Genomic DNA, 12,662 nt, shown 5'->3' with positions numbered 1-12,662 from the left:
AACTATTTAATTCGATAGATATACAACCTGCGTGGCTCTACTGCAAAGCGGGTTGCTGGTATGCATGCACGTCTATTTAAAACATTCTCTTGCCGTACAGGAGACGATTACCACACTCATGAGATTTTGAAGATTATTTTGTTTTTCTACTCATTTGGAAGAACGAAAAGACAATACATATTATCCTGGAACACAAGAATTGAATTAAAATTTAATTTCTTTTATATTTTCATGACGTATTAAAAGCTAAATTAAAATTGAAGTATTTTAAGTAAAAATACGGCGTGTGTAAGGACTGTCTGCAAAAATAAGTAATTTTACGGATTAAATTATATTTTTAGCAAGCGGAACTAGTAGACAGAAGTAAATTTAAAGAGGTGAGACTTCCTGAATAAATTGATTTTGTACCGAGGCTTTGGGCATTGATTTATTCCTTTGTGTATAAAGCAATAATAAGGCAGCAAATTAATATTTTGACTTCAATAAAAATATAAAATATCAATTCTGCGATAAACCAGAAACTAGCTACTTGCCCCTCCTTCCGCTTTTCCATAATAGCGGCATTCATTGACTGTTATTTGCAGTTGAATGCGTCGTCAGTGAAATAAATTTGATTGTGTGGCAGATAACAAGGTGTTCAATAATTACTCGGAACGGCGTGCGAGATATACACAGCTTGAGTAATTAATAGTTGTGCCTGGCGCTGCATTCGAATAACGCAGGGCGTCGGTAATCGCACGCCGGTATATATCAAGCCATTTGCGAACACTTCCTTTGTCCAACAAAACGGCGTGGCACGAATTTCAATTCACCAGTTGGCACTCTCTGTTGTATGTAAATACACCGACTGACTCATTTTTATTTTGTCCAAATTTTGAATGATGAAGTAACCCATCTAGAATGTGTTGGCAAATCTCATTCTTGAATTGAGTAAATTAAAACATTATTTCACTTATGCAGTCGACATTTGATTTCAAAACACAACCAAAGAATCGTTTTACAATTACTAAAGAAATAAATACGTCTTACAGTTTAGAATGAACGGGTTTTCTTATTAGCTGAAAAACATATGCGTCATTTAGGGACGCATTCACGGATTCCACGCGGGAAAGAATAGCGTCAAAGGGAAGGTGAGGAGATCAATGCTTTTATTGAGAGTATACAAAAAACTACTCGATCTAAGTCTAAGTTGCGGCTCGTAAGGAAAATTCACAGCTGGGAGTCAGTGTTTTTATATTTACATTAATACAAATAAATTCCTTGTTAGAATAATGTCAAGCGAGATGGGAAGTTTCAATGTTGATGCTGCGGTGAAAGTCAATGTCAAAGTGCGACGCCTCTTACGACCACGGAAGGAAATTTCCAAGAATAGCTCTAAGCGTTCAGTTATTCATCAGGTGGAAAATTGCGAAATGTAGCAAAGCAGCATTTTTCATTTCATAAATTCAGCACAACAAGCTGTGATTATGCCCATAAATATTCCTATTTGAAACGTAAAAGAAGTGCAATTATTGCAAGGTCGCGATCCGCAGATGCATTTTTATTGCTATTTTCCCCGCTGAAGTTGCTAGTGTAAAAAAGTGGTCGTTCTACCACTTGCACGGCGGACAGCGCGTGCTTGCAGCTTATATAAAACGCAAGTCGAGCTCTTGTCCCGCGGCAGTTATTGTTTTACTCGCCATAAGAAGCACTGATTAATACACGGCAACAGTCGCAGTCGCGAAGATGCACGTGCTCAGGTAAGACGCTCAATTATTTATCTTTCATATGTCAATATTTTATTCGGTTCCTCTTATTTTTAAATTTCCTTTGCTTCTTTGTTTTAAAAGATATGTAAAGCTTAACTGTAAAAACAATTTCATGTAAATACTTTTATTCTATACTCTTTACTTCTATAGGCAGAATCTTGCTTCTAGTTGCTTATCTTAAGTCTCACCCATTTGCACATGCTTTGATTTTGACTAATTGATACTTAATTGAATTTTTAACAATTCTAACAGCTAGACATATATCTTAATTTTTAATTTTTGATTTATGGCTATAAAGGCAGAAGCACGTGAGAGGTTTTCATAATTATTCGGTTTAAATTCAGCGTTTATTTTTCCTGTTTCTTCACAAATGTCCTGCTCGACTCATTTCGACCCTAATTCACGAGCTTCCTGTCCTATCAGGGGGCTGAGGATATGGCAGCCGAAAAATTTATGTAGAAATACGGGAAGCTGCATTTATTTAATTTCTCTGAAGTTATATACTTATTAGCTTCGTTGTGCAAATATTTCAGCAGTCTAACTGGCGCTAAATTGCAATGAAAAATAAATAATATTACAAACGTTAAAATTATTTTTTCAGGTTTCTCATCGTAGTGACGGTGCCTTTGGTGGCGGGCATGCCGTCCACGCAGCAGTCAACGCTGGAGTCAACAACGCGGGGCATCTTCGGCAGCGCGTTCAACCTGGCCAAGGGTGCCACCCTGGCCGGTGCCAACCTGGCGCAGGAGGTGGCCAGCGCGTCCACGAATTTCGCGTCGACGGCGGCCAAGGAGGCCCAATCTGTGAGCAAGTCGGTGACCGGACAGGCGAGGCAGGGCGCCGGCTCGCTGGCCAACAAGGCCAAGCAGGGCGTCGACGTCATCGCAGAGAAGGCCAAGGAAGGCGCCGTCACCGTCGTCGACAAGGCGGCCGAGGGGGCCAAGGGCGCCGTCAACGTGGCCCAGGTTGGCGCCGAGGAGACGCTGGTCGTCATCTCGGACCCCACGCAGCCCATTTTCCCCGGCACCAGGTGGTGCGGCGCCGGCACTAAGGCCGACAACGTCACCGACGTGGGCGTCTTCAAGAAAGTCGACAAGTGCTGCAGGTTTGGTCGAAAATTGAAAATGTCTTTTTGAAAATGTCCAAAAATATTTTTGTGAGAGTGATTTTTAAGAAGTCTTTTATCTATTTTGTAGATTTACTGATTTCGTGGTTCTAAAATGTATTTTAAAATTTTTATTCAAGCGTTCATTTTGGAAATAAGGCTATAATTTAACGAATCAGCACCATTGGTGTTTTAATTTTATTATTCATAGTAATTCAACGTAAAAATTATGTGCAACATTGTGGTTTAAAGCTCTAGACGCTTTTCAGTTAATTAGATTTGCTACTAATACACTATTGAAGAACTAAAATAGATAAGAAAATAATGAAAAAAATATCGCATTTCATTCTGATGATTTTTTAAGATTACAACAACAAATTTATAATTTATAAAATTAATTTTTAAAAATTAATTCTAATTAATGACAATCTCTGCAATCATCTGAACTATAATAAATTAAATTTCCCCTACTTTCAGGAGTCACGACAACTGCTTTGATAACATTCCCGCCAGCGGCGAAAAACACGGTTTGAAAAACGAAGGAAAATTCACTAGGTAAGATTTAATCAGCCATTTATTTTTTATTAAATCCCGTTTGGAAATGATGATTAGGTCTCACTGCGACTGCGACGACGAGTTCTACGAGTGTTTGAAAACGGCTGACAACCTGGTGTCGGCCAAGGTCGGACTTACCTACTTCAACGTCCTGCGGCCGAAGTGCTTCCGCGAGGAACGACCTGTGTCGCGCTGTGCGAAAACCATCGGGTATAATTGCCGTCCGTTCACCTCTTCTCTCCACCACAACTGACACTATAATCGGTTTTCAGGGTTGCTGTCACCAAGAGATGCGTCAAGTACGAGTTTTCCGACGGAAACGAGCGGAAGTGGCAGTGGTTTGACGCCAAGGAATTCTGAGTTTAGATTATGAACTATTAGTTACCTCTGAATAAATTATAAATAGTTCCTTTTGTGTTATCAAATAGATGTCTCAATTTTGTATATTTAGAGTGCGAGTTGCAATAAAAAAAAACAAGAACATGAATGCATGGATTTTATTGGGCATTCCTATCGCTTGTTTGCTGAGCAGAGTCGAAATTGGGTCTCGGGCAAATATACGAAGCTAATATTCACACAGCAATGCAGAAGCAAAGGTTTCATTTTAAATTTTGCTCTCTGCAATTTATTTTGCTCTGCAGACTCTTTATTCTCAGTGTTTTGGCTGCGTTTTGCGTTGGAGGAGTCCAAGCCTTTGAATCATCGGAAGGAAGATCGTTGTTTTGGTTCAACAGCAGAGTCGCGGCCAACACTAATTTAATTTATCCTGGCACAAATTTCTGCGGTGTGGGGAGTGCTTCTAGAGGCGAAGAGCTGGGCAGACTCATTCAGCTGGACCAGTGCTGCAGGTTCTTGTCAAAATATGAACGGGAAAAATCATTTTAAGAACGCGGGGATTTCTCTTGAGATGATATCTTTGGTGTCATTTTTTCGGAAATTATCTGCTATATTAGAACATATTCAGTTCAGAACAAGGAATTTTTAAGTCTAGTCAAATAATAACGAGTCTTTAAAATTTAAAAATGAGAACTAAATTTAGTAAAAAAATTTAATATATTTTATTAATTGTCATTGCTCCATTCAAATGGACAAGAGTGTGATTTCATTAACATTTTAATCAATCCCAGAATGCACGACCAGTGTCCAGACAGCATGCCAGCCAAAACCAGCAAGCACGGACTTGAAAATAAAGACTTTTACACACGGTATTATTTTGATTGATTTTATTACAACCGATTTGGAATGCACAGTTTCTCAAGGAAATAAACTACAGCTAAGTTTATTGCATTGAATAACCTTGATTAGTTTTTAGGTCTCACTGCGATTGTGATTCGAATTTTTATCAATGCCTGAAAGCCGCCAAAGGCCTGCATGCCGTAAACGTCGGCAATATCTATTTCAACGTGCTGCAATCGAAATGCTATAAGCAGTTTACCAGACAGCAGTGTGTTCAAATCGCGTCAAATGGGTAATAAAGCGAAGTTATTTATAACGTGCTTCATTAATTTTCCTCTTTTGCAATTTAGTGAATGTTTGAGGTTTGAGGCTATCGATGAGTGGAATTGGGCCGAAAACCCGAGGTTCTGAAAGTTTCATGTTTGTGTTAAATTAATAAATCGGTATAAAAATGAAGTGATTGACTTTAGCCCCTTTGCTTGTGTATGTTTTTTCTCGCAATTAGTCAAGGAATGGATTAATGTATCACAAATTAAAAATCTCTAAAGCCTATGAGAAAGGTTGGCTATGAAAGGAAACACTTAATTTCGTAATTAGGATCCTACAAAATTTATCCTTTCTCGAAAGCTTTCCTTTAACAAAATAAACTTGAGTTTTTTCTTCTGAATATCTGTTCAACTGTGAACCTTGTATGCTACGCTCTATCGTCCACATTCATTATTCACAGTATTTTTTAGGCAATAGTATTACTATGAACAAACACCCTTTCGTAACCAGAATTCGATGGAGTATAGTTCAGTGCATGTTATAGGGGCGAGCGCATTGCCACATCTCTGCTTCTCTAAAAACCTTAAATTTGGTTGGTTTGTATCAGGAATCGGTTTTTTAGTGCAGCAACTGCTTCAAAAGAACTAAAGAGATTCCCTTGATACTCAAATTTTACATTTTGATCTTCGATCATTATTCGAAACTGTTGAACCACAAGCAACCGCAACCAACCGTCTGAACATTGACTGACACAATGAGGTCCTTTTGCATCCTGTTGTTAGTCGCCTTTGCCTTAGCAGAGGCCACCATCATGTACCCTGGCACTAACTATTGCGGACCTGGAAGCTCTGCACAAGGGGAGGCCAAACTGAAAGACGTGGATGACTGTTGCAAGTAAGTCTCATTTAATATTTTTTCCTGATTTTCTTGTTTTAATTTTCCTGAAGTTCTAACAAATTTATTTTGTTTTTCTTTCAGCTTTAATTTTGAACCTGTTCATATAACACCCAATCCATAATATTTCAGATTGCACGATGGATGCCCAATCAAAATTGAAAGGGGCGTGGAGAAATATAGCCTGTTTAACGACGGATTTTTTACAAGGCATTTACACAATTTAATTTCTTAATACAGTAGTTTTGAAATTATTTTTTCCTGAAATAAGGAGTTCCTGTGAATGTGACGTAGAACTTAGAGACTGTTTGGAAAAGGTTGGCAGTTGGCATTCGAAAGTGATTCGCAAAACGTATGATTTCTTTGGACCAACACAGTGTATTGAAATTAAAACCACTTGCATTGAGAGGACAATTTCAGGGTGAGTCCTTCTATTTTATGGTTGGTAAATTTCTAAATCGCGTTCTATATTTCAGAGTTTGCAACAAAAACGAGACGACCTACGCGTTTGTCATGAGAAAAACTAAACATGCTTTTAAAAAATAAATAAATAATCCGACTTAAAGAGTTTTTATCACTATACCAAATGCCAATATATTTTATTTTTACAAAATACTATAATTTTATATCTTAGAACATTCAAGCCATGAATGATTTGAGGCAAACAGAAAAAATTGCAGAGAAAATTGCACCAAAAAAGTTTTCTATATTAAAGAAATAACGAAATGCAATGTATTTCACTTATATGTATAATCATGTGTGTATGGTATTTTACTAATTTTATATTGCGATTATCCCTTCCCACCTAAAACTTTAGAACTCTCATGACCTATCACGCGTTTCAGTACTTTAAACACTCAATTTTACTTTATTTTCACATTAGCCAATATTTTAGCTTAAGAAACATTTGAAATCGCCTATAAATATCATGTTTTTCTAAGGTCTTATAGCAGCATGCATTAATAGCAGCTATAATTAAAGTATGATTTAAACTCTACAATGTAATCATTGTAATTATAATTAGTTTTCTACATATCTTGATAATAAATAGCGTCAATATTTCCTCTATGTGTTAATAATGTTACCTCTATTTCGCACTAATAAAAACAGTGTTGCTCTAAAATGTTATTTGATTTATTAGCCACTAAAACTGTATCGATTAACTTTCTTACTGGAGGCTGGAGAGAAGAATTACACAGTTTAATAAAACAAAGGCTATAGTTTACGATGCCATTAAACTTTGTCTCCAAATAATCTTTTACAAACGTAGTCTTAAAATAGGATCCGATTAAAACCATAAATAATCGTGCTATTGTGTTCTTCGTTTCTTCAAAACTTCTCAAAAAGGCAAATGAATCTCGCGATAAAAATTTTTATGGTCCCGAATCAACGCTTCACCCTTTTCTCAGATGTTAAACATTACTTCCTACCTTGGAAATTTTGTCGCGAGAATCGTTAGCCGTATATTAAGGAGTAATAAAGAAATAAAAATATTTCATAACACAGTAAATCAATTATTTACAGTTTTTATCTGTTTTTATTTGGTGCCCGTGACACTTGTTCCATGTGCAGAGGAGATTTTGTTTTGGTATTTAATAGGGCACCAGTGCACCTATTCGATCATATCATCCTCTCGTCGACAGTGGGCAGCAAAGGTAAAATATCGTTCCTGCCTCTCTTCATTTTTCTGTTTTTTAATAATTTTTTCTCAAAAGGTATTCCTGTGAGTGTGACACACCGCTGAGGAGTTGTTTAAAAAAGGTGGGCGGTGTGCATGCTACAGCAGTTCGCAAGCTGTGTTTGATACCCTGGGTCCTAAAAAGTGTATCAAAACATCTAAGACTTGCATTTCATGGTCGAAAGGGTGAGTTATCCACCTGTGTGATTAAAATCGTTTTGGCAGCGATAAATTTTCCCTTTCAGAAAGTGCATCAAGTACAAGACGACGTACTCATTTGTCAACAGCGTCTAGAGTCTGATGAAGATTAAAAATTAGATGTGTGTTGTGGAGCAGCAGGGCAACTGTTGTGAATTCATAAATGTAGCGAGGCTAAATTTTAATGGCTCTATTTTATTATGTATCTTTATTATCCTCTTCAATTGTGGATGAAATAAAATATTTTAAACTTTTTTAAGCAGCATTTATTTTGTTTTAATATTCATATTAAAAAATTTGCCCCCTTACATCTTACATTATAATTAGGCAATAACAGAAAATGCCAGTTTTAAAACTATTTGGCTGGATGCTGTAGATAAAGTTTTGATCAACAAAGAGAGTTTAATTTTAATTATAACATTCATTGCGGATATTTAATTTCAACTGGAAAATACAAAACCTGTTATAGAGCATGTGCCTTTCTTAGCATCTGCGTCAACAATGAGTTATTTTATGTTTCCTAAAAAAAGGAAAATGAATTTGCCCAGAAAATATGATATTTAATAATTAAAACCAGTTTTGAGCAGAAGAGACACTTAAATTCGCCCAAAGAGGCCGCTTGCAGGAGCGAAGAAAAGCAAGGAGACGATGCATGGACGAAAGTGGATGCGCGATTGGCTGCTGCATCTGCTACCCCCGAAGACCGCAAACCCATCTGGTTGCCGGCATCTCGACGCATCAGTCGGTCGACGTCTTTAGAGCATGGAATTCTACCCGGAAATCAAGCAGGAGCCCGACTTGGTGGTCGACCACGCGGCGGCAGCGCCGCCACTGCTGTCGGCGCCGCGCTGGGACGACGAAGACCACTATTCGCCTCAGCTGATGGACCTGAGCACCAAGAAGGTCAACAACAACTACTTCTTTGGAACTCACCCTGAAGCGCAACATTGTTATTTTGAGTTCACACCGACTGCTGATGATCACGACTCGTACTTGCAACCAGAGTACGAGGAGGACCCGTTGCACCTGCAACCTGATCTCGAACAAAATGATGCTGTACTTAAGGTAAATTTCGAAAATTGTCATCAGAAACAATAAAATAAGATCTGAATGTAAATTAAGAGACAAAACTTGCTAGATATCTCCAGTCTTGAAATACTGTTGAATTAAATGCTTCCTCTTTTTACTCAGTAATAATAAAAAATGCACACGCGAGAAATTAATTGAAATAAAGTAAAGCCAATTAAAGATGTGTGAATTTACAAGTGTAAAATAATCTCACGTGTTCTCGTACTGAACAGCTTACTGTTTCGGCCCCTCAGACCAAAAACTAAAAAAAAACTAGTGATATTAATTGAATCAGATTTTAAAGCCATTAACAAAAGCTATTAGCAATTTTCCTGTCTACAATCTAAAATCCAGGGACTTTCCAGAAAGGCTGAAATAACACATCAAGCGATTGATTATCTTGATTGACATAATATACTTTCATGATCAAGCAAACACCTGTTTGCTTATGATTTTGATTTTAAAATAATACAAATCCAATATAAAATTAAAGAAAAATCGGCGCAGAGCTCCACAACTAAATAATATTACCCCTGATGAACTAATTTACATAGTTAAATAGGGCTAAAATTCGATATATCCTACATCATTTTACGCATAGCATATCCTCCAAATTTTGAGATTTATTGCCTATTAAATGGTTTAGAAGCACCAGGCAAACAGTTTGAATTTTCCGCTGAAAATGCATTTGATTTTTAAGCAAAAATTATAATTTTGTTTCTTTCCTTAGAGAGAGTCTTATTTACTTGCATTGCGATTTTCTTTTTAAACAATGTATGATTTTTAATATTATACGCACGTAATTAGAAACTTAAAACGAAGAAAATGTAATGGCGAATTGCTAAATTTTGGACAGGAGGGCGCGGTGGGCAGGTTGAAGCGAACGCGGCGGAAAGCGAGCGCGGTGCGGAGCGGCGAGGAGCTGGAGTCGAGCCGCGCGGTGGCCAACCACCGCGAGCGCCAGCGCACCAAGTACCTGAACACGGTGCTCGAGGACCTGCGGCGCATCGTGCCCAGCCTACCGTCCGACAAACTGTCCAAGAAGCAGATCCTGATGCTGGCCGCGCAGTACATCGAATTTCTCAGCCAGGTGGTGCAGTGCAACCAGCCCTTTCGCGGGCCCGTCTCGCGCCCCTCCAGCCCATACAAGATCAGGGAAGAGCTCGGCTACTGCTTCAGGGTGTGGCGTATGCAGACTGAGTACCACGGCGTTGACAGCCCCCAGTGACGCCGCTCCCCTTCAGCCAGGTAAATTTATTTATCGTTACCTGTTTCTTACTTTATTTTTATTAGACCAAATGACTTCATAATTGATGCTCATTTTAATTAAGGTTGAAAATTAGGTTTGCTGAATTCTGGACACCAACAGAGCACTAATAACACATTTTTTAAGATTTTTGATCCACATTTAAAATATTCTAAATCTGTCTTCAGAACTCAAAACAGTCTAAAACTTAAATAAAACCATTTAAATCTCAAAAGTGCCTGATAAAAGCCTTTAAAACGCCAATAATGGTTTTGGGCATTAATTATTTCTTGACTCTAGATATAATTTAATTTCATAATGAGAGTTTAAACAATGTCGGCCGTTTTTTGTCCATCATGCAATATTCATGAAAGAAGATTGGTTTAAATAATTTGAAAAGATAGTTAAGTCAATCCGAGCTATAACTAGTACATTTTGTGCTGTATAGAGACAATTGGAAGGAAAAATCTCCAAACAAATTTTGTGGACTGGGAAAACCCCCCTAATATGGTTCATTATTTCATCTAAAATGATCAAAATTCGCTAGTGAAACCTTATATTTGACTTTAACGCTCTATTTAGAAACTAAAAAACCTTCATAAAAATTCCAACCACTTGATAAAGCAAGAAAATCGCTACAAAAATAGCCAAATAGGGTTTAAAAACGTGTCAATGGAGATTCAAGCGCAGGGGTGAAACTAATCGAAAAGAATTTCAAATTAAAATAAATACATAAAACTGGCACACGCAAGTAGTGCTCTGCTGTGCGTTGGAATGTGCGAATCAATATACATCGCAAAAAGTGCCGCGCACAGCCAACTCAAATTCCTCGCTGAATTTTTGTCTGCGTAAATTTGCTATTTAATCAAATTAACCTTTTTAATCTACCCTCCTCTAAAAATGTTATTTTTAATGTTGTAATTTAAAATTTTGAATAATACCTTTTTTCATATGGAACCAAATGGTAAATTACATATGAAGCCAACACATTCGCAAACAATTGAATGACATGAAAGTTAAGTGCCATTAAAATGGGCACCAAAGAGGTCTTAAATATACAGAAATTGTTTCAGTTAGTTTTAGCAATTATTGTTTATTTTTCCTTGATCCCAATTCAAGGAATGTTAGAGGAAAATATTAGTTTTTTTAGGTTTTCCACGAAAATTCTGAGAATTATGCCTTCATATTTTTCTATTATTATTTTACAAGTTAACTTTAATTAAGAACGTCTGAGCCACTGATGCTCGTACCAAAAAACTAAGATCATTAAATTTCGTTAGGCTTTATGTTTAGTTTGGCCCTCGCTTTTTAATGACTCGGCCCCAACGTTTCAGAAATTCCGCCACTGTATTAGGCTCGCAGGGAAATTCAGGCAGAGCAAAAAAGCTTTCATATCCGTCCGTCTCCAGTGACTCTGGTGCCACATGTGGTTGTGGCAGCTGCAATGGGGGGATGATGACGCGACACGACTTTGTTTTGCTTTCCGAGATGCAACTAGTGTTCATCGCCCCCGCAGTTAAAATCAGTTAGGGGCGAAAATTACTTTTCTAGCCGTTAAGGCATCTCGATTACTGAATTGAGGAGAATTTTTCTGTTCGTCGCATCCTAAGTAGAAAATTGATCCGCGCCTCTGGGAAACTGCGCCTGGAGTGACAATGCGCAGATGTCGATTTTATTATCTCTCGATGACAGCTTTTTTCTTCGTCGTTGATGAGCAGCGGCTTTAATTGGCGCACACCAGCATACCACTGTTTTTGTATATTTATTTTTCTTTCTTCTCGGTGGGAGCCGCCATTCACTCACTCTCGTCATCGCAGTGCAGCCGGGAATACAAATAAATCGTCCCGAGAGCAAGCTAAAATTACATGCGAGCTACAAAAAGATTAATTTTCAATGCTGAGAGTAGAGCGCTTGAGAAAATAATCTTATCGGACTTGCGTCGTAATTTCGTGCAAGGAAGACGTTTTGAAACGTTAAAAATAAAAGAGGGATAATCATCACCAAAACTACCCTATTTAAGCAAAAATGTTTCTTGTGATAGTCAGAATTAATCATTTAGAGGTAAAATTAATTACTTTCCGTATTTAAAATGGCGATTTTAAATTATTGCGATTTATGCTCAAAAAACTATAACGAGCCTGAGATTTGGCTTACATTGTTAAGATATCCTCAGGAATGTCAAGGTAATGAGAGTCATTTGAGCTCTAAGACTGGCTGTCGAATGTCAGAGATGGCGCAAAAGATGGTTAATTTAGTGGCTCGAAATGCTCAAATAGCTTAACGGGCTTGATCTCGCCGTTTTCTGGTTTTCGCATCTTTCCTGCGGCTTTATGGACAATTATCTGACGTTTCAATAAAAGACCTCAGTGCAGGGAGGCGAAAATAATATAATGATTATAGTTGTAGACACTTTCATGTGGCTCTGACCTTTTTAGACTAAACATTTCTATAGAAGAATCGATAATATTGGCATTGCTTATTTGCATAGGATTTAATTTCAATATTAACATCCAAATTAAAAGAACATTGTTTCCCCTAAAGTCTCTCCCAGTTTCTAATTATTTCTTTATTTGTTTTACAGTGTACGAATCCCTTACCAAAGAAGCGGAAAAGAGACCACCTGCGCAGCCTTCCAAGGAATAAGAAATAATTGTGATTTTGTAAATAAAGTATTTTTATATTCTGTTTACGTTGCACCATTTGCAAGAAATTATCGTTTTCCCCCTG

The 12,662-nt window shown here is 37.5% G+C and overlaps 3 protein-coding genes across 3 annotated transcripts; all 3 read left to right on the top strand.

Moving 5' to 3' along the window:
* Positions 1 to 1,605: 1,605 nt before the first annotated feature.
* LOC135940334 (uncharacterized) lies at positions 1,606 to 3,895 on the top strand. The gene is made up of 5 exons (XM_065485181.1): positions 1,606 to 1,739; positions 2,350 to 2,853; positions 3,331 to 3,408; positions 3,466 to 3,618; positions 3,681 to 3,895. The coding sequence occupies exons 1-5, from the start codon at positions 1,726 to 1,728 to the stop codon at positions 3,766 to 3,768; spliced, it is 837 nt and encodes a 278-aa protein (XP_065341253.1). The 5' UTR covers positions 1,606 to 1,725; the 3' UTR covers positions 3,769 to 3,895.
* A 64-nt stretch (positions 3,896 to 3,959) lies between these two features.
* On the top strand, positions 3,960 to 6,664 carry LOC135940335 (phospholipase A2-like). Its single transcript, XM_065485182.1, has 6 exons — positions 3,960 to 4,256; positions 4,536 to 4,613; positions 4,721 to 4,876; positions 4,935 to 5,745; positions 5,878 to 6,166; positions 6,222 to 6,664. Exons 1-4 carry the CDS (start codon positions 3,991 to 3,993, stop codon positions 4,993 to 4,995), a joined length of 561 nt encoding a protein of 186 aa, XP_065341254.1. The 5' UTR covers positions 3,960 to 3,990; the 3' UTR covers positions 4,996 to 5,745; positions 5,878 to 6,166; positions 6,222 to 6,664.
* A 1,675-nt stretch (positions 6,665 to 8,339) lies between these two features.
* LOC135938985 (twist-related protein 2-like) lies at positions 8,340 to 12,624 on the top strand. The gene is made up of 3 exons (XM_065483085.1): positions 8,340 to 8,686; positions 9,546 to 9,937; positions 12,517 to 12,624. The coding sequence occupies exons 1-2, from the start codon at positions 8,384 to 8,386 to the stop codon at positions 9,915 to 9,917; spliced, it is 675 nt and encodes a 224-aa protein (XP_065339157.1). The 5' UTR covers positions 8,340 to 8,383; the 3' UTR covers positions 9,918 to 9,937; positions 12,517 to 12,624.
* The last annotated feature ends 38 nt before the right edge of the window (positions 12,625 to 12,662 follow it).

The sequence above is a fragment of the Cloeon dipterum genome, chromosome 3 (assembly GCF_949628265.1).
Source record: "Cloeon dipterum chromosome 3, ieCloDipt1.1, whole genome shotgun sequence".
Lineage (NCBI taxonomy): Eukaryota > Metazoa > Arthropoda > Insecta > Ephemeroptera > Baetidae > Cloeon > Cloeon dipterum.
Note: the sequence above shows the minus strand (reverse complement) of the source record. Positions and strands in the feature narration are given on the sequence as shown.